The sequence below is a fragment of the Pristiophorus japonicus genome, chromosome 14 (genome assembly GCF_044704955.1).
Source record: "Pristiophorus japonicus isolate sPriJap1 chromosome 14, sPriJap1.hap1, whole genome shotgun sequence".
Lineage (NCBI taxonomy): Eukaryota > Metazoa > Chordata > Chondrichthyes > Pristiophoridae > Pristiophorus > Pristiophorus japonicus.
The window spans coordinates 39499202-39526591 of record NC_091990.1 but is presented as its reverse complement, the minus strand read 5'-3'; the positions used below and the strand labels follow the sequence as shown (position 1 = coordinate 39526591).

Below are 27390 nucleotides of genomic sequence, written 5' to 3'. Positions count from 1 at the left end.
TATCTGCATAACATCAAATACAATGTTGATACCTTGAGGCAGTCCCAGATCCTGTCTCACAAGATATCACACGACTTCATTAGATGTTACCAAACATAACACAGTTCTAAACCAACCTTCAGAAAACATCGCTTTCTGCTCTCAACTTCCTCTCTTTGATTGAGGCCCCGATTTTAACTCCAGGTGGATTGCCCGCTCAGGCCTGAGTTAAAATTATAGTCGAGTCTTAGTGATGTCATCAGGCTGCAATATGCTTATGTAAAGAAGGACCCTGTTGGCTCTGGGCTGTGTCCTTGCTGCCTGCTCAGGAGAGCAGGTTAAAATTGCAGATGTTGCGATCATGGCGGCTTTCAGACAGCTAAGAGCCAGGGTGATTTTAATTGTCCATCCGCCAGGTTTCCGCTGAGCGAGTACGGTTAAAATAGCTCTCCATTTTAAATTTTAGATCAAATTCATCTAATTCTAACTGTACTGTAGCCACCTCCTGGATTGATATCAAGACCAGCCCTAAATCAACCAGACTTTTTGGAAAAGCATTAAATTACTCGTCCAATGCTAACTGAGTTTGATTGACAGCTGGAAACAGGAAGCAGTTTCTATCAGGTGTTTATATGAAGCAGATGGGAATTTCCTACATGAGAGCTCAGAGAAATGAGGGAGATAGGCCTGCTAACATCGTAATAATGGCCTATTGTTAATATTTGGTCAGAGGCTGTGAGTACAGACACACCCACAAGTACCAATCTGAGGCATAGGCATAAACAAGATAAGAAATCAGGAGAGACACAGAGAAAGACAGAATGGGGGGGCGGATTTTAATATCTCTGTGGAAACCAGGTGGTGGTGGTGAGGAGCATTAAAATAGAGTGGAAGACTGAACTGCTGGCCTGCCAATCCGATCCAGGGCCCGACTGCAATTTTAACCCCAAGCTTGCACGGCAAGTCACACCTGTCGGGAAATGGATCCAGAAGAGACCAGGAAAGCTAACTTTAAATTGAGGTTTCCTTGTGAGCCAGGGGAGCAGGAATGCTCCTCTAGGCCTCATGAGAAAACATTGAGCCACTCTCCCGATCATGATTCCCTCCGGACTACCCCCTCCCTCCACATGCCCCCCCTACTCCCCCCACACACACACACCCACTTAACCCCCCCACAAACCCCCCCCCAACACACAGCCCCACACAAACCCCCCACATACACACCCCCACACACACGCCCCCACACACACATGCCCACTTAACCCCCCCACAGCCCCCCCCACACACACTCACCTACCCTCCCAACACCCCCCACACATGCCCACCTACCCCCCCACACACACCCAACCACCCCCCCACACGTCCAGCCCCCCACACATCCCACCCCACACACAACCCCCCCCGACACACACACCCCACACACACACACCCCCACATACCCCTCCACACCCATCCCCAAGGCACACACACCCCCACACCCCACCATACACACCCCCACAGCCCCCCCCACAAACACGCCCACACCCAGCTCCCCACACAGCCCACCCACACACCCCCCCACACACATACCCCCACACACAGGCCCACTTATCCCCACACACACTACCTCCCCACACACGCCCACCTACCCCCCCACACCCCCCCCACACACACCCACCTACCTCACACACACTCCCCACTACACACGCACCCCCCCACACACACACCCCCCACCCCCACACATGCCCACCTACCCCTACACACGCCCACCTACCATACCACCTTCTGCGGCCCGAAATCTCGATCCCACCCGCCGGCCAGGTAGCTCGGTGGAAGTCTGAGCACCAAGATTGAAATGAAGCCCCGAGAGCGAAAATCGCTCTGTGCCTCGCGTCTGCCCCCCCCCCAACCACACACTGATCCCGCTCACCGGTAAAATTGCCCCCAACGACTGATGGGATGGTACCAAGGATGAAATGGAAGTCACTTTTGCCCTTTGATTTTCTCCACGACTGAGATGTCTTTTACTTAGGAATCTTCATGCTGTACTCGAAACAAAATCAGATAATTAGGATCAGATCATGTTGGAAACACTCATCAGGTTAGTCATTGTCTTGTGGTGAGAACAGATGTGTTCATGTTACAGGTGCAGACGCTTCCTCTGACCTTTAAGAAATTTCAGGCGAATGTAAAAAGGAAGAGAACAAAGGGCAGGGGAAAGGGAAAAGCAGACACCTGAGGGGAAAGAATAGAATTACCTGTAAAAATCCTTTCTGTTTCTTCTCCTGTGCGTGACCTCTTCCCACCATCCAACCCTTCCCTTCTTCTGCTTCTTTTAAGTGCTGTTCATCTGTAATTTCTTGCAATTCTGATGAAGGGCTTCTTCCTAAAATATTGGGTGGATGGGGGTAGGGGATTTTTAAACTTGCCCTAAGTGTAGTGGCGTTACAATCACAGTGCTCTGCTTACTGATTCTGTTCCCGCTCAGTCCCTGACCATTGCCATTTTACTGGGGTCCTCCGCATGTTTCCAATACTTTCTGCTTTCTGTTTACAATTTCCAGAATTTATAGTCCCCTTTGTTGTTTTTTGTCAGATCATTAAGATCCTGTTTCCAGCAACTGCAGTAGTTTGCTTTCGCTCTGAATTTTCTCAGTGTAGATATTCTACCATAGTCCTGTCTGTCGTAAAAATAAAAAGGGGAAGGTGGCTCAACCGTGGCTATCAAGGGAAATCAGGGATAGCATTAAAGCCAAGGAAGTGGCATACAAATTGGCCAGAAATAGCAGAGAACCCGGGGACTGGGAGAAATTTAGAACTCAGCAGAGGAGGACAAAGGGTTTGATTAGGGCAGGGAAAATGGAGTACGAGAAGAAGCTTGCAGGGAACATTAAGACGGATTGCAAAACTTTCTATAGATATGTAAAGAGAAAAAGGTTAGTAAAGACAAACGTAGGTCCCCTGCAGTCAGAATCAGGGGAAGTCAAAACGGGGAACAAAGAAATGGCGGACCAATTGAACAAGTACTTTGGTTTGGTATTCACTGAGGAGGACACAAACAACCTTCCGGATATAAAAGGGGTCGGAGGGTCTAGTAAGGAGGAGGAACTGAGGGAAATCCTTATTAGTCGGGAAATTGTGTTGGGGAAATTGATGGGATTGAAGGCCGATAAATCCCCAGGGCCTGATGGACTGCATCCCAGAGTACTTAAGGAGGTGGCCTTGGAAATAATGGATGCATTGACAGTCATTTTCCAACATTCCATTGACTCTGGATCAGTTCCTATGGAGTGGAGGGTAGCCAATGTAACCCCACTTTTTAAAAAAGGAGGGAGAGAGAAAACAGGGAATTACAGACCGGTCAGCCTGACATCGGTAGTGGGTAAAATGATGGAATCAATTATTAAGGATGTCATCGCAGTGCATTTGGAAAGAGGTAATATGATAGGTCCAAGTCAGCATGGATTTGTGAAAGGGAAATCATGCTTGACAAATCTTCTGGAATTTTTTGAGGATGTTTCCAGTAGAGTGGACAAGGGAGAACCAGTTGATGTGGTATATTTGGACTTTCAGAAGGCTTTCGACAAGGTCCCACACAAGAGATTAATGTGCAAAGTTAAAGCACATGGGATTGGGGGTAGTGTGCTGACATGGATTGAGAACTGGTTGTCAGACAGGAAGCAAAGAGTAGGAGTAAATGGGGACTTTTCAGAATGGCAGGCAGTGACTAGTGGGGTACCGCAAGGTTCTGTGCTGGGGCCCCAGCTGTTTACACTGTACATTAATGATTTAGACGAGGGGATTAAATGTAGTATCTCCAAATTTGCGGATGACACTAAGTTGGGTGGCAGTGTGAGCTGCAAGGAGGATTCTATGAGGCTGCAGAGCGACTTGGATAGGTTAGGTGAGTGGGCAAATGCATGGCAGATGAAGTATAATGTGGATAAATGTGAGGTTATCCACTTTGGTGGTAAAAACAGAGAGACAGACTATTATCTGAATGGTGACAGATTAGGAAAAGGGCAGGTGCAAAGAGACCTGGGTGTCATGGTACATCAGTCATTGAAGATTGGCATGCAGGTACAGCAGGCGGTTAAGAAAGCAAATGGCATGTTGGCCTTCATAGCGAGGGGATTTGAGTACAAGGGCAGGGAGGTGTTGCTACAATTATACAGGGCCTTGGTGAGGCCACACCTGGAGTATTGTGTACAGTTTTGGTCTCCTAACCTGAGGAAGGACATTCTTGCTATTGAGGGAGTGCAGCGAAGGTTCACCAGACTGATTCCCGGGATGGCGGGACTGACCTATCAAGAAAGACTGGATCAACTGGGCTTGTATTCACTGGAGTTCAGAAGAATGAGAGGGGACCTCATAGAAACGTTTAAAATTCTGACGGGGTTAGACAGGTTAGATGCAGGAAGAATGTTCCCAATGTTGGGGAAGTCCAGAACCAGGGGACACAGTCTAAGGATAAGGGGGAAGCCATTTAGGACCGAGATGAGGAGGAATTTCTTCACCCAGAGAGTGGTGAACCTGTGGAATTCTCTACCACAGAAAGTTGTTGAGGCCAATTCACTAAATATATTCAAAAAGGAGTTAGATGAAGTCCTTACTACTAGGGGAATCAAGGGGTATGGTGAGAAAGCAGGAATGGGGTACTGAAGTTACATGTTCAGCCATGAACTCATTGAATGGCGGTGCAGGCTAGAAGGGCCGAATGGCCTACTCCTGCACCTATTTTCTATGTTTCTATGTTTCTATGTTAAAAGGAACGGGTAAATTCTCACTCAAATATCTTAATTCAAACCTCAGTCTCGGATACTGTCATGTATGTATGCTTGGGTTTACTTGCCACCAGGTAGCGCCACTGTCGGAGGTCATTGGTCTGTGCGCACATGTATGCAGGCCAGGTATAAAAGGCCAGCCATCTTGTAATTAATCACTTTGGGCCCTAATAAAGTAGAGCCAGGTTTGTACCTGTGTTAGTTTACAGTATTCAGTCTATTGAATTATTGCATACATAACAGATACTTTGCAACCTACATCTTGCCTGATATATGAACTTTCGTTTCTAAACTGTGGCTGTTGAGAGCCCATTTTATAAAGTGCGTTGCTCTGGGTTGTTCATTGTTTAAATATGTCCCTCGTTTAAAAAAGGCTTCTTCAAGTCAATGGGTTCAGTTTGCAAAGTAATTGCGGCATTACATTTTGTTTCTGCTTCTGGATCTGTTCTCAACTCCTCTCCTAAAGGTACAGAAAGTTCTTAGTTTCTGATTGCTCGCCAGTACCTCTCCTCAAGTGGCTGCTATTCAGTAGACTAATTCACTGTGGTAGGCATTACCTGCAAACTTGAGTCTGTCCTCATCTTATCTCCATACACTTTCCAATGCGGGACCCTGGTTAATAATCCCAGCTGATCCTTCCCAGGCCAGGCAAACTGAGGCTAATACTAACACCTGAACTGCTCCCCCTGGCTGAGATCAGCCAACTGAGTGCAAGGACTGAACCAATGATCTTCTGCTGGCCATGGCTCAGGACCCTGCCAGTTGGTATATTTACTGACCAAGCCATTGGGAGAGGGGCTCAAAATCTCATTTTATTTTCTTATTTTAGTCAATTGTTTAAATTACACATGAGACTAGTTATACTTAAACTCCAACCGTATATAATTTGTGAATGTTAGACATGCATTGTCTTTCCTTCAATTAAATAGAGTTGTTGAATTTTTACTAGGTCAAACCAACTTGCTAGAATTGTACACATCAGCTGAGTGTAGGGGCCAACAACACTATGAAAGTCCAACGGTGTAAGCTTCTAAGTGGTATCATAGCCTTCGATTTTAATTGACATCGTGCAGATCATATAAAAAGCACAAAGGATCTAACTGTTACATTTCAGTATTTGCCTGTTCCTCTCTCAAAGCAAGAGTAATTCCAGGCGCAACCCTGTAATACTTCATGCAAATGGACATTCTCGTCGAGTGTGAGCCCAGGCGTTGAATGTTAGCAGGTTACTGCATCACCTCAGCTGAGACAACCTCAACAAGTTGCATTTATATAACGCCTTTAGAAACATAGAAACATAGAAAATAGGTGCCGGAGTAGGCCATTCGGCCCTTCGAGCCTGCACCACCATTCAATAAGATCATGGCTGATCATTCACCTCAGTACCCCTTTCCTGCTTTCTTCCATATCCCTTGATCCCCCTAGCCCTAAGGGCCATATCTAACTCCCTCTTGAATATATCCAATGAACTGGCATCAACAACTCGCAGAAGGCCATGTATAAGGGCTGGCGCTGTTCCCTGCATTTTTCCTGCAGCTAGCGTGCTGTGAAAATCATGTCCGTTGTGCCCTGGAGGGGACGAAATCCACACTGCGACTCTGGGAGGAGCTCCTCAGCCACGGGGAGAAGACTATTGAGGAGGACTCTAGCAACGACTTTCCCAGTGTTTGATAGCAGGGAGATTTCTCTGTAGTTGCTGCAGTCAGATTTGTCCCCTTTTTTAAAGATGGTCACGATCACTGCATCTCTAAGATCTCCCGGCATGCTCTCCTCCCTCCAGATGAGAGAGACGAGGTTGTGTATTCGTGCCAGTAGTGCCTCTCCGCCATACTTCAGTGCCTCAGCAGGGATTCCATCTGCTCCCATAGCCTTGCTGTTTTTCAGCTGTCTTATGGCCTTTTCTACCTCATGCAGTGTTGGGGTCTGACTGAGGTGGTGGTGGGTAGCATGCTGCGAGATGGAGTCGCGAACACTCGAATCAAAGGCAGAGTCTCGGTTGAGAAGATCTTCGAAGTGTTCCTTCCAGCGGGCCCTGATTGCCTCGGTGTCCTTAATGAGTGTTTCCCTGTTCTTGGCCAGGAGTGGGGTGAGGCATTGGGAGTTTGGTCCATATGCGGCTTTGACTACGGTGAAGAATCCTCGCACGTCATGGTTGTTGGCCAGCTGCTGTATCTCCTGTGCTTTCTCCATCCTCCACCTATTCTTTAGGTGCCGGGTTTTTTTTGGATCTTAAGCTTTAGCCGTCTGTAATGCTGCTTTGCTGCTCCCGAGTTGGGTTGCTGTTTAAGGCTCATAAATGCCCTGCGTCTGCAGTCTATTCTTGAATCTCCTGATCATTCTCATCAAACTAGGCCTTACAAAGGCCTTTGACACTGTCAACCACGAGGGTCTATAGAGCGTCCTCCTCATTTCGGATGCCCCCAAAAGTACGTCACCATACTCTGCTTGCTCCACAACACCATGCAAGCAGTGATCCTTACCAATGGATCCTTCCAGACCCAATTCATGTCCGGACCAGGGTCAAGCAGGGCTGCGTCATCGCCCCAACCCTCTTCTCAATCTTCCTTACTGCCATGCTCCACCTCACAGTTGATAAGCTCCCTGCTGGAGTGGAGCTAAACTACAGAACCAGTGGGAACCTGTTCAACCTTCGCCATCTCCAGGCCAGGTCCAAGACCACTCCAACCTCTGTCGTTGAGCTACAGTATGCGGACGACACCTGCGTCTGTGCACACACAGAGGCTGAACTCCAGGACATAGTCGACGTATTTACCGAGGCGTATGAAAGCATGGGCCTTACGCTAAACATTAGTAAGACAAAGGTCCTACACCAGCTAGTCCTCGCCACACAGCACTGCCCCCCAAACATCAAGATCCACGACGTGGCCCTGGACAACGTGGACCACTTCCCCTATCTCGGGAGCCTCCTATCAACAAGAGCAGGCATTGATGATGAGATCCAACATCGCTTCCAGCGCGCCAGTGCAGCCTTCGGCCACCTGAGGAAAAGAGTGTTTGAAGATCAGGCCCTCAAAACTGTCACCAAGCTCATGGTCTACAGGGTCGTAGTAATACTCGCCCTCCTGTATGGCTCAGAGACGTGGACCATGTACAGTAGACACCTCAAGTCGCTGGAGAAATACCACCAGCGATGTCTCCGCAAGATCCTGCAAGTCCCCTGGAAGGGCAGACGCACAAACATTAGCGTCCTCGTCCAGGCCAACATCCCCAGCATTGAAGCACTGACCATACTTGATCAGCTCCGCTGGGCAGGCCACATTGTTCGCATGCCAGACACGAGACTCCCAAAGCAAGCGCTCTTCTCGGAACTTGTCCATGGCAAATGAGCCAAAGCCAAGCAGAGGAAACATTACAAGGACACCCTCAAAGCCTTGCTGATTAAGTGCGACATCCCCACTGACACCTGGGAGTCCTTGGCCATAGACCGCCCTAAGTGGAGGAAGTGCATTCGGGAGGGCACTGAGCTCCTCGCGTATCGTCGCCGAGAGCATACAGAAATCAAACGCAGGCAGCGGAAGGAGTGTGCGGCAAACCAGGCTCCCTGAACACCCTTTCCCTCAATGAATATCCGTCCCACCTGTGACAGAAACTGTGGTTCTCGTATTGGACTGTACAGCCACCTAAGAACTTATACTAAGAGTGGAAGCAAGTTTTTCACGATCCCGAGGGACTGCCTATGATGATTATCAACAACTCTCTGCGGTAGGGAATTCCACAGGTTAATAACTCTCTGTGAAGAAGTTTCTCCTCATCTCAGTCCTAAATGGCTTACCCCTTATCCTTAGACTATGTCTCCTGGTTCTGGACTTCCCCAACATTGGAAACATTCTTCCTGCATCTAACCTGTCCAGTCCCCTCTATGCGACCCCCTCTCATTCTTCTAAACTCTAGTGAATAAAGGCCCAGTCGATCCAATCTCGCCTCATATGTCAGTCCTGCTATCCCGGGAATCAGTCTGGTGAACCTTCGCTGCATTCCCTCAATAGCAAGGATGTCCTTCCTCAGATTAGGCGACCGAAACTGAACACAATATTCCAGGTGAGGCCTCATCAAGGCCCTGTACAACTGCAGTAAGACCTCCCTGCTCTTATACTCAAATCCCCTAGCTATGAAGGCCAACATACCATTTGCCTTCTTCACTGCCTGCTGTACCTGCTTGCCAACTTTCAATGACTGATGTACCATGACACCCAGGTCTCGTTGCACCTCCCCTTTTCCTAATCTGCCACCATTCAGATAATATTCTGTCTTCGTGTTTTTGCCACCAAAGTGGATAACCTCACATTTATTCACATTATACTGTATCTGCCATGCATTTGCCCACTCACCTAACCTGTCCAAGTCACCCTGTAGCCTCTTAGCATACCACCACCCAGCTTAGTGTCATCTGCAAACTTGGAGATATTACATTCAATTCCTTCATCTAAATCATTAATGTATATTGTAAATAGCTGGGGTCCCAGTACTGAGCCCTGCAGCACCCCACTAGTCACTGCCTGCCATTCTGAAAAGGACTCGTTTATCCCAACTCTCTGCTTCCTGTCTGCCAACGAGTTCTCTATCCACGTCAGTACATTACCCCCAATACCATGTGTTTCAATTTTGTATACCAATCTTTTGTGTGGGACCTTGTCAAAAGCCTTTTGAAAGTCCAAATACAACACATCCACTGGTTCTCTCTTGTCCACTCTACGAGTTACATCCTCAAACAATTCTAGAAGATTTGTCAAGCATGATTTCCCTTTCATAAATCCATGCTGACTTGGATCAATCCTGTCACTGCTTTCCAAAGGCGCTGCTATTTCATCTTTAATAATTGATTCCAAAATTTTCCCCACTACTGATGTCAGGCTAACCGGTCTATAATTACCCGTTTTCTCTCTCCCGCCTTTCTTAAAAAGTGGTGTTACATTAGCTACCCTCCAGTCCAATGGAACTGATCCAGAGTCGATAGGCTGTTAGAAAATGATCACCAATGCATCCACTATTTCTAGGGCCACTTCCTTAAGTACTCTGGGATGCAGACTATCAGGCCACGGGGATTTATCGGCCTTCAATCCCATCAATTTCCCTAACACAATTTCCCGCCTAATAAGGATTCCCTTCAGTTCCTCCTTCTCACTATACCCTCGGTCCCCTAGTATTTCTCGAAGGTTATTTGTGTCTTCCTTCGTGAAGACAGAACCAAAGTATTTGTTCAATTGGTCTGCCATTTCTTTGTTCCCCATTATAATTTCACCTGAGTCTGACTGCAAGGGACCTACGTTTGTCTTCACTAATCTTTTTCTCTTCACATATCTATAGAAGCTTTTGCAGTCAGTTTTTATGTTCCTGGCAAACTTCCTTTTGTACTCTATTTTCCCCTTCCTAATTAAACCCTTTGTCTTCCTCTGCTGAACTATAAATTTCTCCCAGTCCTCAGGTTTGCTGCTTTTTCTGGCCAATTTATATACCTCTTCCTTGGATTTAACACTATCCTTAATTTCCCTTGTTAGCCACAGTTGAGCCAACTTCCCCATTTTATTTTAACTCCAGACAGGGATGCACAATTGTTCATCCATGTGATCTTTAAATGTTTTCCATTGTCTATCCACTGTCAACTCTTTAAGTATCACTCGCCAGTCTATTTGAGCTAACTCATGTCTCATACCATCGAAGTTACATTTCCTTAAGTTCAGGACCTTAGTTTCTGAATTAACTGCGTCACTCTCCATCTTAATAAAGAATTCTACCATATTATGGTCACTCTTCCCCAAGGGTCCTCGCACAACAAGATTGCTAATTAGTCCTTTCTCATTACACATCACCCAGTCTAGGATGGCCAGCTCTCTAGTTGGTTCCTCGACATATTGGTCTAGAAAGCCATCCCTAATACACTCCAGGAAATCCTCCTCCACCGCATTGCTACCAGTTTGGTTAGCCCAATCAATATGTAGATTAAAGTCACCCATGATAACTGCTGTACCTTTATTGCACACATCCCTTATTTCTTGTTTGATTCTGTCCCCGACCCCACTACTACTGTTTGGTGGTCTGTACACAACTCCCACCAGCGTTTTCTGCCCTTTGGTATTCCGTAGCTCCACCCATACCGATTCCACATCATCCAAGCTAATGTCCTTCCTTACTATTGCGTTAATTTCCTATTTAATCAGCAACGCCACCCCACCTCCTTTTCCTTTCTGACTATCCTTCCTGAATGTTGAATACCGCTGGATGTTGAGTTCCCAGCCTTGGTCACCCTGGAGCCATGTCTCCGTGATGCCAATTACATCATATCCATTAACAGCTATCTGCGCAGTTAATTCATCCACCTTATTACGAATACTCCTTGAATTGAGGCACAGAGCCTTCAGGCTTGTCTTTTTAATACACTTTGCCCCTTTAAAATTTTGCTGTAATGTGGCCCTTTTTGCTTTTTGCCTTGGGTTACTCTGCCCTCCACTTTTACTTTTCTTCTTTCCATCTTTTGCTTCTGCCCCCATTCTAGTTCCCTCTGTCACCCTGCATAGGTTCCCATTCCCCTGCCATATTAGTTTAACACCTCCCCAAAAGCACTAGCAAACACTCCCCCTAGGACAATGATTCCGATCATGCCCAGGTGCAGACCAGGAATTTGAATCCCTCCTTTCTGCACCACTCCTCAAGCCACGTATTCATCTGAGCTATCCTGCGATTCCTACTCTGACTAGCACGTGGCACTGGTAGCAATCCTGAGAATACTACTTTTGAGGTCCTACTTTTTAATTTAGCTCCTAGCTCCCTAAATTCGTCTTGTAGGACCTCATCGCATTTTTTACCTATATCATTGGTACCTATATGCACCACGACAACTGGCTGTTCACCCTCCCTCTTCAAAATGTCCTGCAGCTGCTCCGAGACATCCTTGACCCTTGCACCAGGGAGGCAACATATCATCCTGGAGCCTCGATTGCGGCCGCTGAAACATCTATCTATTCCCCTTACAATTGAATCCCCTATCACTATAGCTCTCCCACTCTTTTTCCTGCCCTCCTGTGCAGCAGTACCAGCCATGGTGACATGAATTTGGCTGCTTCTGCTCTCCCCTGATGAGTCATCCCCCCCAACAATACCCCAAACGGTGTATCTGTTTTGCAGGGGGATGACCGCAGGGGACCCCTGCACTACCTTCCTTCCACTGCTCTTCCTATTGGTCAGCCATCCTCTATCTGGCTGTGTACCCTTTACCTGTGATGTGACCAACTCAGTAAACGTGCTATTCACGACATCCTCAGCATCATGGATGCTCCAGAGTAAATCCACCCGCAGCTCCAATGCCGCAATGCGGTCTGTCAGGTGCTGCAGCCGGATACACTTTCCGCACATGTCGTCGTCAGGGACGACTTCCCACATAGCGCAGGAGGAGCATGACACGTGTGCGAGCTGTCTTGCCTTGACTTAACCCTTAGATTAACTTAATTTGGCAACAACAATGCTGAAGCTTACCTACTGATAAGGAAAAGAAAAACTACTCACCAATCACCAGCCAATCACTTACCCCCTTGGCTGTGACGTTACCCTTCGATTTCTTTCTACTTCTTTTTTACCTTCTCTCCCTGCTGCAGCTGCACTGGTTGGCTCCTCCTCAACGCTGCCGCTCTGCCTCCTCAAACTCCCACTGGCCTCCCGACGACGTTGGGCCTTTTATAGGCCTCTCTGATGCTGCCACTCCACCTCCTCGCACTCCCGCTGGCCTCCCGACGACTGTTAGGCTTTTATAGGCCTCTCCAATGCTGCCGCTCTGCCTCCTCGAACTCTTTAATGTAGTGAAATATCCCAAGGCGTTTCACAGGATAGTCATCAGATATAATTTAATACCGAGCCACATAAAGAGATAGTAGAACAGGTGACCAAAAGTTTGGTCAAAGAGGTAGATTTTAATGACATCTTTTAAAAAATTTGTTCCTGAGATGTGGGCATCGTTGGCAAGGCCGGCATTTATTGTCCATCCCTAATTGCCCTTCAGAAGGTGGTGGTGAGCTGCCATCTTGAACCAGTGCAGATCGTGTGGTGAAGATACTCCCACAGTGCTGTTAGGGAGGGAGTTGTAAGATTTTGACCCAGTGACGAGGAAAGAATGGTGATATATTTCCAAGTCAGGATGGTGTATAACTTCGAGGGGAACCACAAAGTGATAGTGTTCCAATGCCCCAGCTGCCCTTGTCCTTCTAAGTGGTAGAGGTTGCAGGTTTAGAAGGTGCTGTCGATGAAGCTTTGCCGAGTTGCTGTAGTGCATCTTGTAGATGATACACACTGTAGCCACTGTGCGCCGGTGGTGGAGGGAGTGAATGTTTAAGGTGGTGGATGGGGTGCCAATCAAGTGGGCTGCTTTGTCCTGGATGGTGTCGAGCTTCTTGAGTGTTGTTGGAGCTGCTCTCCACTTTCCACAGTGCTGTTAGGGAGGGAGTTGCAAGATTTTGACCCAGTGACGAGGAAAGAATGGTGATATATTTCCAAGTCAGGATGGTGTATAACTTTGAGTGGAACTACAAAGTGATAGTGTTCCAATGCGCCAGCTGCCCTTGTCCTTCTAAGTGGTAGAGGTTGCATCCAGGGAAGTGGAGAGTATTCCATCACACTCCTGACTTGTGCCTTGGAGATGGTGGAAAGGCTTTGGGGAGTCAGGAGGTGAGACACTTGCTGCAGAATACCCAGCCTCTGACCTGCTCTTCTAGCCACACTATTTATGTGGCTGGTCCAGTTAAGTTTCTGGTCAATGGTGACCCACAGGATGTTGATGGTGGGAGATTCGGCGATGGTAATACCATTGAATGTCAAGGGACGATGGCTAGACTCTCGCATGTGGGACAAAGTCATTACCTGGCACAAATGTTACTTGCCACTTATCAGCCCAAGCCTGAATGTTATCCAGGTCTTGCTGCATGCGGGCATGGACTGCTTCATTATCTGAGGAGTTGCGAATGGAACTAAACACTGTAGAATCATCAGTGAACATCCCCACTTCTGACCTTATGATGGAGGGAAGATCATTGATGAAGCAGCTGAAGATGGTTGGGTCTAGGACACTGCCCTGAGGAACTTCTGCAGTGATGTTCTGGGGCTGTGATGATTGGCTTCCAACAACCGCAACCATCTTCCTTTGTGCTAGGTATGATTCCAGCCAGTGGAGAGTTTTCCCCCTGATTCCCATTGACTTTAGTTTTACTAGGGCTCCTTGATGCCACACTCGGTCAAATGCTGCCTTGATGTCAAGCGCCGTCACTCTCACCTTATCTCTGTAATTCAGCTCTTTTGATCATGTTTGGACGAAGGCTGTAATAAGGTCTTGAGCTAAATGGTCCTGGTGGAACCCAAACTGAGCATCATTGAGCAGATTATTGGTGAGTAAGTACTGCTTGATAGCACTGTCGATGACACCTTCCATCACTTTGCTGATGATTGAGTGTAGACTGATGGGGCAGTAATTGGCCGGATTGGATTTGTCTTGTTTTTTGTGGACAGGCCATACCTGAGCAGTTTTCCACATTGTTGGGTAGATGCCAGTGTTGTAGCTGTACTGGAACAGTTTAGCTAGAGGCACAGCTAGTTCTGGAGCACAAGTCTTCAGCACAATAGCCGGGATGATATCAGGGTTCATCACCTTTGCTGTATACAGTGCGCTCAGCCGTTTCTTGATATCATGTGGAGTGAATCGAATTGGCTGAAGACTAGCTTCTGTGATGCTGGGGACCTCAGGAGAAGCTGAGATACATCATCTACTCGGCACTTCTGGCTGAAGATGGTTGCAAACAGTTCAGCCTTGTCTTCGGCATGCTGGGGATCCTCCATCATTGAGGCTGGGGATGTTCCTGGAGCCTTCTCCTGGCATTAGTTATTCAATCTTAAACAACTAGGGGGCATAGTTTCAGAATAAGGGGTCACCCATTTAAAATGGAAATGAGGAGGAATTTCTACTCTCAGAGGGCTGTGAATCTTTGGAATTCTCTGAGAGCTGTGGAGGCTGGGTCATTAAATATATTCAAGGCGGAGAGAGACAGAGTTTTGAATGATAAGGGAGTCAAGGGAAATGGGGAGCGGGCAGGGAAGTGGAGTTGAGGCCAAGATCAGATTAGCCATGATCTTATTGAATGGTGGAGCAGGCTCGAGGGGCCAAATGGCCTACTCCTGCTCCTACTTCTTATGTTCTTATATTCTTAAAGGAGGAGAGAGAGAGGTAGAGAGACAAAGAGGTTTGGGAGGGAATTCCACAGCTTAAGGCCTAGGCAGCTAATGGCACAGCCACCAATGGTGGGCAATACAAATCAGGGGTGCACAAGAGGCTAGAATTGGAGGAGCACCGAGATCTTGTGGAGTTATAGAGCTGAAGTAGATGGAGACAATCCTCCCCCATGTGCACTTTATAGGAGCAGTGATGAGGAATTGGGACTTTTTCCGATTTCCCCTCCCGACCCGAGGGCATGAAGACCAATTACAGCAGTGGTGGGCAAAATATGGCCTGCGGGCCATATCTGGCCCGGCAGGTCATTCAATCCGGCCCGCTGGATGGGACAGAAATAGAACGCGAGCCGGAGCTTGAGCTTCACATTCATCTATCCACTTTCACTTCTATAGACTGGATGCAGGGAGGATGTTTCCCCTGGCTGGGAAGTCTGGAACAAGGGGTCACAGTCTCAGGACACGGAGTAGGAAATATAGGACCGAGATGAAGAGAATTTTTTTCACTCAGAGGGTGGTGAACCTGTGGAATTCTCTACCACAGAAGGCTGTGGAGGCCAAGTCACTGAATATATTTAAGAGGGAGATAGATTTCTAGAAACAAAAGGCACCAAGGGGTATGGGGAAAAAGCAGGAATATATTCCCGTTTTTTCCTCATACCCCTTGATTGGGGATCAGCCATGATCATATTGAATGGGGGTGCAGACTCGAAGGGCCGAATGGCTGACTACTGCTCCTATTTTCTATGTTTCTATGTTTCTCATGTGTCAGAGACAAACTCGAGCTGCAGCCAAGTAATACTTCATTTAAATTAATTCGCAAAAGCGATTCTCCCTGGACCGATCAAAAAAGGATCTATTCCATGATTCTGAGCCCCAATGGCGAACGTGGTTAACCAGAATGCACTGCGTACTCAAACATGCCCTAGCTATTTGAGAGTGGAGTCATGGCTGCTCACCTCAATGATTCTTTTAACAAAGGAAGTGACCGGCACTGCATCGTTCCTTTCCCGGTATCCAGCATATGCCGGCAGGGGAGTTTTCATCTGGCACCAATTGGGATGGTATTAGTAATCTTTGCACAGGTACATTAGGATGTCTGAGATGGGGAATTGATGCTGACATAGGCTCTAGAGAGGGTACAGTTTTATTTCACAGCACTGATTTACAGAGACTAGAAGATACCACCATATTTAAAACTTTTATCTTTGATTCATTTCTAAGCAGTATCTAATACATGGTGTGTATGTAAGATAGCATCTGACGACGAGCTGAATTGATGTTTATGCAATTTTCCCTCAAATATTTTTTGTGCGCGGTCCTTTAAATTTGCTGCACAGCCGGCCACTATACAGCTGCACATGCGCAGTATCCGCAGGACCGCGCGATTGTTGCGCGACAATGCATCCACGCGCCTTCGGGGGAACACTGGTGTGCGGCCCGCAACAGCTCACCAAAACTTGTTAAGTGATGATAAAAAGATGGGTGAGAAAGCAAAATTGTGAGGGCACAAAAAAAATCTGCAAAGGGATTATAGACAGGCTAAGTGAGTGGGCAAACATTTGGCAGATGGAGTATAATGTAGGTTATCCACTTTGGCAGAAAAAATAAAAAAGCAAATTATAATTTAAATGGAGAAAAATTGCAAAGTACTACAGTACAGAGGGACCTGGGGGTCCTTGTGCATGAAACACAAAAAGTTAGTATGCAGGTACAGCAAGTAATCAGGAAGGCAAATGGAATGTTGGCCTTTATTGCAAGGGGGATAGAGTATAAAAGCAGAGAAGTCCTGCTACAACTGTGCAGAGTATTGGGGAGGCCACACCTGGAGTACTGCATACAGTTTTAGTCTCCGTATTTAAAGGAAGGATATATTTGTGTTGGAGGCTGTTGAGAGAAGGTTCATTAGGTTGATTCTGGAGATGAGGGGGTTGACTTATGAAGATAGGTGGAGTAGGTTGGGTCCATACTCATTGGAGTTCAGAAGAATGAGAGGTGATCTTATCAAAACATATAAGATAATGAGGGCTCGACAAATTGGATGCAGAGAGTATATTTCCACTCATATGGGAAACTAAAACTAGGGGGCATAGTCTCAGAATAAGGGGGTGCCCATTTAAAACCGAGATGAGGAGGAATTTCTTCTCTGAGGGTTGTAAATCTATGGAATTCTCTGCCCAGAGAGCTGTGGAGGCTGGGTCATTGGATATATTTAAGGTGGAGATAGACAGATTTTTGCGCGATAAGGGAGTCGAGGGTTATAGGGAGCGAGAAAGGGAAGTGAAACCGAGTCCATGCAGATCAACCATGATCGTATTAAATGGCGGAGCAGGCTCGAGGGTTCAAATGGCCTACTCCTGCTCCTATTTATTAAGTTCTTATTGTGGTGTATAAAATTATGAGGGGCCTAGATAGAGTGGATAGGAAGGATCTATTTCCCTTAGCAGAGAGATTAACAACCAAGGGGCTTAGATTTAAAGTAATTAGTAGGAGGTTTAGAGGGGATACGTTTTCACCCAGACGGTGATGAGGGTCTGGAACTCACTGCCTGAAAAGATGGCAGACGCAGAAACGCTCATCGCATGTAAAAAGTACTTGGATGTGCACTTCATGTGCCATAACCTGCAGGGTTACGGACCAAGAGCTGGAAAGTGGGATCAGGCTGGATAGCTCTGTCGGCCGGCGCAGACATGATGGGCCGAAATGGCCTTGTTTCTTGTTGTAAATTTCTATGATTCTATCGCAGATCAAACCTGGGGTTTATCACTGAGTCACTGGGGCAGCTGCTACCATTGAAATAATCAGAAAGTATCTTATAAAAGAGAAGAACAACATCAAAGCCAACCGAAGGTTCAGTTTAATTTTTTTTATTGTATAAGCATTTTAGGGACACAAATGAGAATGTAAGTAAGTCAGACAGAACAACTACACTAAGCAGACATTGTATGCTGCTGTTCACAGCTCTCATGTTAAACATTACACAGTACACTCTGACTTACCAGCATCAAAGCTTTTACAATAGTGTTATATATGAACTTTGCTTAGGTGATTAATAAAAAAAATCAACATGCATAACATTCAGTTATATGTAAACTCTCTCGTGACATGTGGGACTGGTCCACCACTCCCAATAGCATTTGGTTACAAATAACGTGATAAAAACAGGAAAATATTTTTAAAAGAGCAACAAACGAAAAAAAAACAATGCACACACCGACAATGTTTGGCAATTTTACACATTTTTAGTGGTAACACCAAGAGAATTTCGATGGGTAGATAAGCTGGAATGTATGAACCATTGCATAGCTGAGGCCGCATTGTTGGCCGAGATTCTACTTTAGTCTTTCATACAGAAGATTTTAGACAACCCCCAAATGGCAGAGCTTTGCATCCTGTCCTTCTCTCTACAAATCTCTGTTCACAGATATTTCTTCTTATAATTCTCAATCCCTGTTGGTAACTAACTGAAGTGGATAGTGTTGGGAGGTGGTGTGTAGTTCTTGCTAAGGGCCGTCACCTTAGAAGGGCATTAGTCTTGAATGTGTTGGGCTGCTGGAAGGATTCAGGTGGGAAGGAACCCACTGGATACCCATCACCTACAGGCAGATAATTAAAATTGAAATTTTAAACTGAAGATGCTAACCTTATGCCTGTGGCATGGATGAATACGAATACAGTTTATTGGACAGCTTCCTTGAGTTGAGGTGCCTCCTCAATGCAGTAAGCTGATCTAAGGTAACCTTGCACATTGAGAATGCTCATCTGATTACATCACGGCCAAGCATGATCCTGTCCTCACCTGGTATGCCCAACAGAAGTTGCTGCTTAGCAATTAGGAGTGGGATCACGGGCCAATTATTCCCTCACTGTAGGAGTGCGGAGACCAGCTACCAGAATAGGCCAGGGAACAAACCTGGATCTGTATAGCTCGGAGTCAGTGAGATACCTCTGCACCATCTGGGTAGTCACTACTATTTTCTATTTAATGAAAGGTACCGGATATCAATTATTCCATGTCGTAAGTGATAGTTCAGTACCATTTTACTATCCAGACACCCCCTTTGGCAATGCGAATAGAATACTCACACTGAAAACCATTCTACAACCACCATCAGCGCCATGCTGATAGACCAAGTTTTAGCGACATGAATCAACTGTGCTAAGTTCTGTCGCTCCCTCCCTCCTTCTTTCCCCTCTCTGCCAGATCGAGCATACCATCTCAGCAAGGAAACTCCATCCAACAGCTCTTAATTCCAAGATGGAAAATTCACAAGATTAACAAATTAGCCCTAGGATTCAAAGCAGTGTCCACAGTACTTGAGGCTCTCATGGCCTGATGCCCATCCCATTGCTACCGCACAGTGCTTATCCATTGTACAGAACGTCAGATTGGGAGCTACTTTAACTGGGGAGCGGTTGTGATTTCCTTTTATAGTAATTTGAAGCACTGACTACACTCGATCAGCTCCGCTGGGCAGGCCACATTGTCAGCATGCCAGACACGTGACTCCCAAAGCAAGCGCTCTACTCGGAACTCCTTCACGCAAACAAGCCAAAGGTGGGCAGCGGAAACGTTACAAGGGTACCCTCAAAGCCTCCCTGATAAAATGCAACATCCCCACTGACACATAGGAGTCCCTGGCCAAAGACCGCCCTAAGTGGAGGAAGTGCATCCGGGAGGGCACTGAGCACCTTGAGTCTCATTGCCAAGAGCATGCAGAAATCAAGTACAGGCAGCGGAAAGAGTGTGCGGTAAACCTGTCCCACCCACCCTTTCCCTCAACAACTATCTGTCCCACCTGTGACAGGGACTATGATTCTTGTATTGGACTGTTCAGCCACCTAAGGAATCATTTTAAGAGTAGAAGCAAGTCTTCCTAGATTCCAAGGGACTGCCTATATGAAAATTGTAATGGCAAATATTATGAGGGATATGCGATATATTCTAACTGCATCTGTGCACGTGAACACCAAACCATAAACCCCTGAATCAGAGACTGGGTGCATTCGGAATTCTATCAGCTCTAATCCGTCTGTCGTAAACAGAGCTTCATATTTACAGTAAGGTTTTAGACTGAAGCCAGTGACACAGCAGGAATGTTTGTATTTCCAATCCTTTAATCCATCTACTTTTGAGCAGTTGAAACGTAACTTAATCAGTGACTTTACAGAATGGACTTTCACCACAACTCAACAGCTTATCTTGTATAAATGGTGAAATACTAATCCTGACAGTGTTCAGTAAAAAGGGTGTTCAGTATGGGCAGAACAAATACTGTGGCTGAAATACATGGGAAAAAAAACGAGGTTTTGTTTTCAAATGGTATCTTTGGAATTATTGACAAAACACAGCTGAACCATAATTTGTTTTACACAACGCTGCTCATCGTTACAGTTGCATTTGTAGAGATTTCCAAATACATCCTGCTTAAGTCAGTCAAATGTAAAGTGTTAGAGACTCACTGATAGCAATGTCTTTGGTCAACTCAAAATAAATGTTACTCCCACAGTACACCCTCTCTCTCAGACAATAGTCTAGACAACTTATGAAAAACATAATTGCGCCTTTTTCAATATTGTGTGAAATACAAAATTCCAAACACAGCTTGTAGAATCAATTTTAAATCTGTTCCAAACAGATTTCCTTATAAAAAGGTGGAAAACACCCTCTGTCTCTTTTAGTTGTTACTTGGTTTACTTGTCCCATCAACACCAAGTGCAATCATGCATCTCTGACCTGTTTGAAGCCATTGAGGCATGTCATGTCTCTCAGCCAAATGAGTGGTGCACTCTGTCTCGGATCAGATCTATTCTCTGTAAATGCTGACAGGTATAACAGGCCAGACTCAATTGTCCATTTCATTTTTAACAAGTAGCCCAAATTAGTCAGCACATTGTTGGCACAAGTGCTACAGAATGGGAGAGTGGTGTTCCACCCGAGCCGCCATTTCACTGTCACAACAGGGATTAGGGAAGAGATCAAACGAGCAAAGATCAAGTGACTTGTTAAGTGATCTTCAGATCAGGGAAACTACGCAATTAAATTGGGCAACTTGTCTTATGAAGGCCAAGGATTGTACTCACCCACTGCACTACCATTTTTTTACGTATCATTTACTATAGTCCCAATCTACGCTGCGCTACATTCTAATAAGGGCTGCATTGAGAATAATATGAAACTGTGCCTTGTGGCTTTTGATTTGTGGTTGATGAATTATGTGCCTGATTCTGAAAACCTATTTAATTAATGATCAGGTCAAATACCTGACTAGGGGGGTGCAGTGACCCTGATGCCAAAGACTACCATAGTTAAAGTGGAGCTAACTGCACTAGTTGATGAATAACTGATATAATTGCATGCTCTGTTGTACTGTGGCAGAATAACGAAGGTTGTCCTTCTCACAAGATCAGGCTGGATAAAGAAGATACTTTCAGGCATTTGCTCTCATCCTTTCAGAATACCCGCCGTCTTTCTGTTGCAACATCTTGACAAACCATTCCAAATGATGACTGCCCTTCCCGTAAAGAAATACTTCCAGATGTCTGCACTAAATGGCCACCTCACAACCCAAACCAATGTCCTCTTGTTCTTCTGCCCCCGGTGGACCTGAAAGTATCTGGGATACCTCTGCTACCACAAGCCTTCTCAGAGTTCCGCACGCCAACCTATGTGTCCATGTGTATGATGCGTTTCTCAGTGCCGCTACTCTTGGCTTTCACCCAATGGAAAAATGCCTCCCGCCAAGTTCAGAGCCAAGCAGCAGAATAAAGACCAGGACTTCTTGACAAGTCAGTGACCTCAATCATCATTTAACCAACTTGAAATGATACGCTGGCATGAATTACTAAAAAAAGGTGTAGAAAAATATTAATTTGAACTACTATCTGAACCTGTCCTCTCCTAAAGGTTGTATTTCACACTGTAAAAAGGTTTTGGTGGACTTCCAGTACCTCACCAAGTTACCATTCTTCATGGTGTGTGATCCTGGACAGTGAATATCAGTGGGCTAGATGGTGAATTACTGCCAAGCCACTTCTATCTTCAGTTGATATCCACACACATGTAATCACATGTAATACAGTGACCAGTAGCAAGAGCCCTGGCTGGTTTGTCTATTCCCTCGTCCAGTCATTGTAGCCTCCTAGCATGACCCTGCTGCGACCAGCAAACTCAGCACAGTCTAGGAATCAAACCTGGGTCCTTCAGGTCTGAATGGCTCAGTATCACCCCTACCTTGGGGTGGGGTGCAAAATGGGTGGTTATTGGCTCGGCCGCCTATGACACCCCCAGCCCAATCTACCTTTCTATTGAAGTCAATAGAAAACAAAATCGGGCAAGCAAACGTGTGTATAACAAGCACTAATCTTGCACCCCCACCATTTACTGAATGAACCTTCAGGAAAGCGTGCTTGCTAATGAGTCATTTTAGATATGTTACATAGAAGTAGGAGTTTAATTCTATTGAATAAATAACAGAATTGGCCACTTCGATGCCCCAACTGATGTGAATGGAAAAACAAATAACTTGGTTGTTATTCTTCTTGTCTAGAGAGTTGTTGAGCATCATTGGTAAGACAGAGAGGCATAGGGGAGAGAAAGCAACCGGTTACATCTTTATTGGACAAGTTTATCAATGTATGAAATGTCACTAGGAAAAAGTGTAAAAGGAAAGGTTTTCTCCGAGATACAAACTGTGCTTTAAATGGTCTAATGCTGCACTGGTGCAATTTAGGTGTACAAAAATATATGAAGAGTGGAACTGGTGTCAGCAATCAATTCACAAGTCACTGTTACATTCCCGGCAAAGAATATTATCCTTCTCAGGGAAAAATCCCTTTCCGACCAGCGAGGCCGAGCATCGCGAGCAGGAGAAGCAGCTCTGGTGCCACTGGCGATCTTCAAAGGAAATGTATTTGCCGCCTCCGAAACCTTGAGAGAAAGAACAGGGTTTTTAGAAAGTTACCAGATACTAGCACATGCCTCCAGCAAACTGCAAAGCTGCTCTGTAAATTCCGACCGAAGTGTTGGAAGTGGAAAGGCAAGCGCTATTCAATAGCAGTGCTCTACAACACTTGCAGTGCCAGGTATAGCAAGTCTGTGCAACATAACGACCTCCCTGCATTTGAGAATTTGTTATATGAGAAGGGGCAATGGCAACGTAGCCGATGCTTCCTATCCCAAATTTAGGAGACTACCATGATTACAAACGTATTCGCCAACTAGTTGGTCCTAAACATGTATACTGGCATGGCAAATTCATACTCCAGAAAATTTGTAGGATGTAAAACTATAGGATGCTCAGGCACCAGTGGCTGAATGGCCTCCTTCTGTACTGCAAAATTCTATGATAAACGCTAACCATTATTTATCTTTGCTTTATTTTCAGTGAAATTGGTCCCATTCCAAGTCCAATGATCACTATTCAGAAAATCCATGGAGCCAGGATCACCAGGTCACAAACTTGAACACGAGCAAACTGAATCAAGTGGCTAACTTACCGAGCCTGCTTCCACCGCCCCCCCCCCCCCCCAGCTGCACACCCCAACCCACCCCACACCCACTGCCAATTCCCCCCATCTCTCTTGAAGGTACAGACTCGTAAGGCTAGGATGCCAATATCTCTCACTTTGTCCAAGTGACCATTCTTCATGTGTGAGCCTGGTCAGTGAGAGCCAGCAGGGTATTTGACCAGGATCACTGGGGAAACAGGGGTGAAGAGGGTAATCAGAGCCGATTCCAACGCTCAGATGTGTGCACTTTTCAGCAAGAATCAGTGGAGAGCATTCAAGAGCTGGAACCCTGGCTGATGTTTCTCCACCCTTACCCGAGAGCATTGAGGTCAGTTATGGTGTTCTTTCTGCTTTTTCGGAGTTCAGCGAACTCAACACAGACTGGGATCAGGCCTGTGGCCTGCCTGCTTTGTATCTTTCAGCAACATACCAGCTCTTATATTTACTTAACCTGGGTTTTCTATTTTCTTTTGATCTTCTCTGCCAGAAAACTTTAGGCTTCAATTGAAGGAAGTACTGATATCAGCCTTTGTGCAAAAATTCAAAGATCCAATAAAGCATTTTCACAAATGTGTTCAATTCATTGGAATTTTGCATCATAAGAACATAAGAAATAGGAGCAGGAGCAGGCCATTTGGCCCCTCGAGCCTGCTCCGCCATTCGATAAGATCATGGCCGATCTGATCCTGGCTGATCTGATCCTGGCCTCAACTCCACTTCCCCACCTGCTCTCCATAAACCTCAACTCCCTTATAGTTCAAAAATCTGTCTATTTCCACCTTAAATATATTCAATGACCCAGCCTCCACAGCTCTCCAGGGCAGAGAGTTCCAAAGATGCACAGCCCTCAGAAGAAATTCCTTTTAGGAAATTTTAATTTTAAATCAGTGCTCTTTACTACTTAGGAAAAAAATTCAAATCTTAAAGCACTTCCCACCTCACCACATTCCCAGCAGTGACTGCGTACCACTACATCAGACAGAGTAAAGTCACTTAAATAGAGGACCATGCTCAGCTCCCAAGTACAGGGGCACATTAAAAAAATAGACCGCTTATTTAAAAATCATAATTCATCTCACACACCTGCAATACACAGGCCTACATGGGTATCCAATGAAATGTTTCTTGGTGGCCCCACAAATTCACTTTGACAACACTAGCACTGTTGTTGTTAATCAAAGGGGCATAAATTAGGACACAGATTATTTTATAAGGCTTTGTATTTGCAGAGCAAAAGGCCCTGAGAGTTCCTGGTCAACATTCCAGGGCTCATTGCTGATGTTATTACTGTTGTTGTTGAGACCTTTATTATTGTTAATTTAAGAGATACTACTGTGTATACCTTACGACATTATCATTAAATATTTGATCCACGAGAGGCTTTTCTTCAAAGCTTTAACTCCAGTGATTTGGCACTGCACTAAGAAAAACATTGGGATATTTATCTTTCTGATTTCTGCCACATGAAATCCTTTCAAGTTTGACAGAAGTGTTTCTGATATTCCTGTGAATATGGCAGAATGTGCATGGAGGTGCAGTTTTTAAACAGTAGTGAACCCTTTGTCTCAGTTGGGAGACTTTATTCACGAAAAAGTCAGATATCAGAAAGATAGCTTTCTGGTAAAAGCCAAAGAATTAGTGGAATAATTTTTACAAAATGATACTTGCAAAGGACCAGGGTCTAGGAGAAGTAGCAGACTGGAACATTAAAGGACAAAATATATATGTTATGTTTTGTTCTTGAAGTGTTTTAAGTTGCCAACGACCTGTGCTTTCCCTTTCAGCTGTGGACTCTGGGCCTCGGGCTTCTCCCTAGACAGCTGACAAAAGGTATTCATCTGCCAGGTGGATTGGCCCTGCTCATTTTTCTCCATGCCAGAGATGGAATCCTTCTGCAATGTGATTGACTCAGCGTACAAACCCAGCTCAGAGCCACTAAACAGTACAGCGAACGAGGGCAACCAAGTTCAAATATCGTGCGCGGCTTGGTTTCAAACCCGTGACTGCTGGATGGTTTTGGATTGGGTGGTGCAGTGGCTTCCAAGGCCAGAGCAATGGAATGAAAGTTTCCTCGGCCGAGTGGCTCGAAGGACCTCAAGGAAAATGGTGCACCCCCACATCACAAAGCTATTGGTCAAATTGGTCAGGCTGAATCATCCATAGGAAATGCAAACATCACACTGGTACAGCAGAGGGTGCTTAACCTTCATTTCATAAATCAAACTTAATGCAGTAATTTTAAAGCTATTCTAATCCATTACTTTCTTGCAATTAAATGGCAGTGTTGCACGTGTTTGTGCTTGTTAAATAGCAGATATCCCATAAGGGTTAATTCTGTGATCCCATGATTCCAGGAGCGAAGCTCGGGCCAGAGATAGTGTTACGACACAGTACCCTCGATTATTTATCCCGCGATCAATGTGAGCATAGCTCTCCATTGGGATTGTGGAATTAGCCACACAGTTCAGGGCAAGAATGGATTATCCTACATTACAACAGTGACTACACTTCAAAAGTACTGAGAGTCATCCATGGTCCTTTAAGGTTCTCCTTAAAACCTACCTCTTTGGCCAAGCTTTTGATCATCAATCCTAATATCTCCTTTCTTGGCTTGGTGTCAAATTTTATTAAGACAGATTTGAGAGGGGTTTTGGGATTAAAGATGCTATATAAATGTAAATTGGTGTTGAGGTCGTGAAAGGCGCTATGTGTCAAACTTGCATTTATATAGCACCTTTCATGAATTCAAGACATCCAAAGGCACTTTAAAGCTAATTAAGTACTTTTGAAGCATTGTCACTGTGGTAATGTAAGAAATTCAGCAGCCAATTTGCCCTTGCTCCTCTTTGATTAGTGACATGAGGGGGCCGAAATTGTCCCCCGCCCGAAATGGTGCGCATGCACCCCATTTCAATGGCTTTTTACCACAGTTGTGGTTGAGGTTGCCTCTAGTGCGAAATTCCGCTCTTTGTTGTTATTTTTTTTATTCGGATCCAGAAGTCGCTCTTAATGGGAGTAGTGACTACACAAGAGGGGCGGATATGCGGCGGTGGCAACATGTGAGGGGTGGAAGTTGGGGGCGGTGCGGAATAACCGCCGTGATGACGTCATCACAACACCGTGTCACCATGGCTCTCCCCTTCACTTAAAGGGGAGAGTCACCATGATTTTAAAACTTCGGCCCACTGGGCCACCAGGGAGGGTTCTGGCCGGCCCAAGAGGGGATGCCAGGCTGCCTGGCCGAACTTGGGGGCATAATTGTCAAGCCGACAGGGCAGTTGGCTGACAAAAAAAACACATGGCGGCAGCGGCAGTGCGCCCTCCCTTTAAGGGAAGCCACACCGCTGTTGCAGAAGGCCATTGCCTCACTGCACCACTGGGAAAAACAGCTTTTGGCACTGCTGGGTGGGCCGAAGATTTTCAGAGGGGAAACTCGGAAGGACAAAAGCAGCCATTCTATGAAAAGTCGGCGGCCAATCCACTCCGTAGCGTGGCCGCCGATTTGTGGTAGTAACAGGCATTAAGGAGCAGGGCATTCAGCCTCAAGATCTTTGTTGTCTACCTGAAAGAGCAGAGAGGTGTCATCTGAAAAACGGCACCTCCGACATTGCAGCACTCCCTCAGCAGTGCACTGAAGTGTCAGTCTAGATTATGTGTTCAAGTCTCTAGAGTAGGACTTGACCCCACAATCCTCTGACTCAGGTCTTGGTCAGTAGGCCTTGGATGCTGAGTAAAAACTAATTAACACACTTAATTATAAACAACTTGGACTGGTAGAAAACTGTAATGAGGCCTGTATGCTTCTGCCCACATTTCTGATATATGGGTAAAGCTTAAGTGTAGACCACCGAGCACTTCCGAATGGCCGACTCCTGCTCCTCTTTCTTATGTTCCAAGAGTATCATTTTTCCGTTCACAAT

General features: G+C 45.8%; 1 protein-coding gene and 1 long non-coding RNA gene across 3 annotated transcripts in view; one reads left to right on the top strand and one right to left on the bottom strand.

Moving 5' to 3' along the window:
• The first annotated feature begins 235 nt into the window (after positions 1-235).
• LOC139279884 (uncharacterized) lies at positions 236-24049 on the top strand. The gene is made up of 2 exons (XR_011596539.1): positions 236-603; positions 23347-24049. It is a non-coding gene; the product is annotated as an uncharacterized lncRNA (long non-coding RNA).
• The window catches only part of fhl3a (four and a half LIM domains 3a), a 107007-nt gene continuing 97427 nt past the window's right edge, over positions 17811-27390 (bottom strand). For both annotated transcript variants that reach the window (XM_070899183.1, XM_070899184.1), the window contains exon 6: positions 17811-22889. In XM_070899183.1, coding sequence (XP_070755284.1) covers positions 22738-22889 — 152 coding nt within the window. In that variant the 3' untranslated portion in view covers positions 17811-22737. The remainder of the gene's footprint in view (positions 22890-27390) is intronic.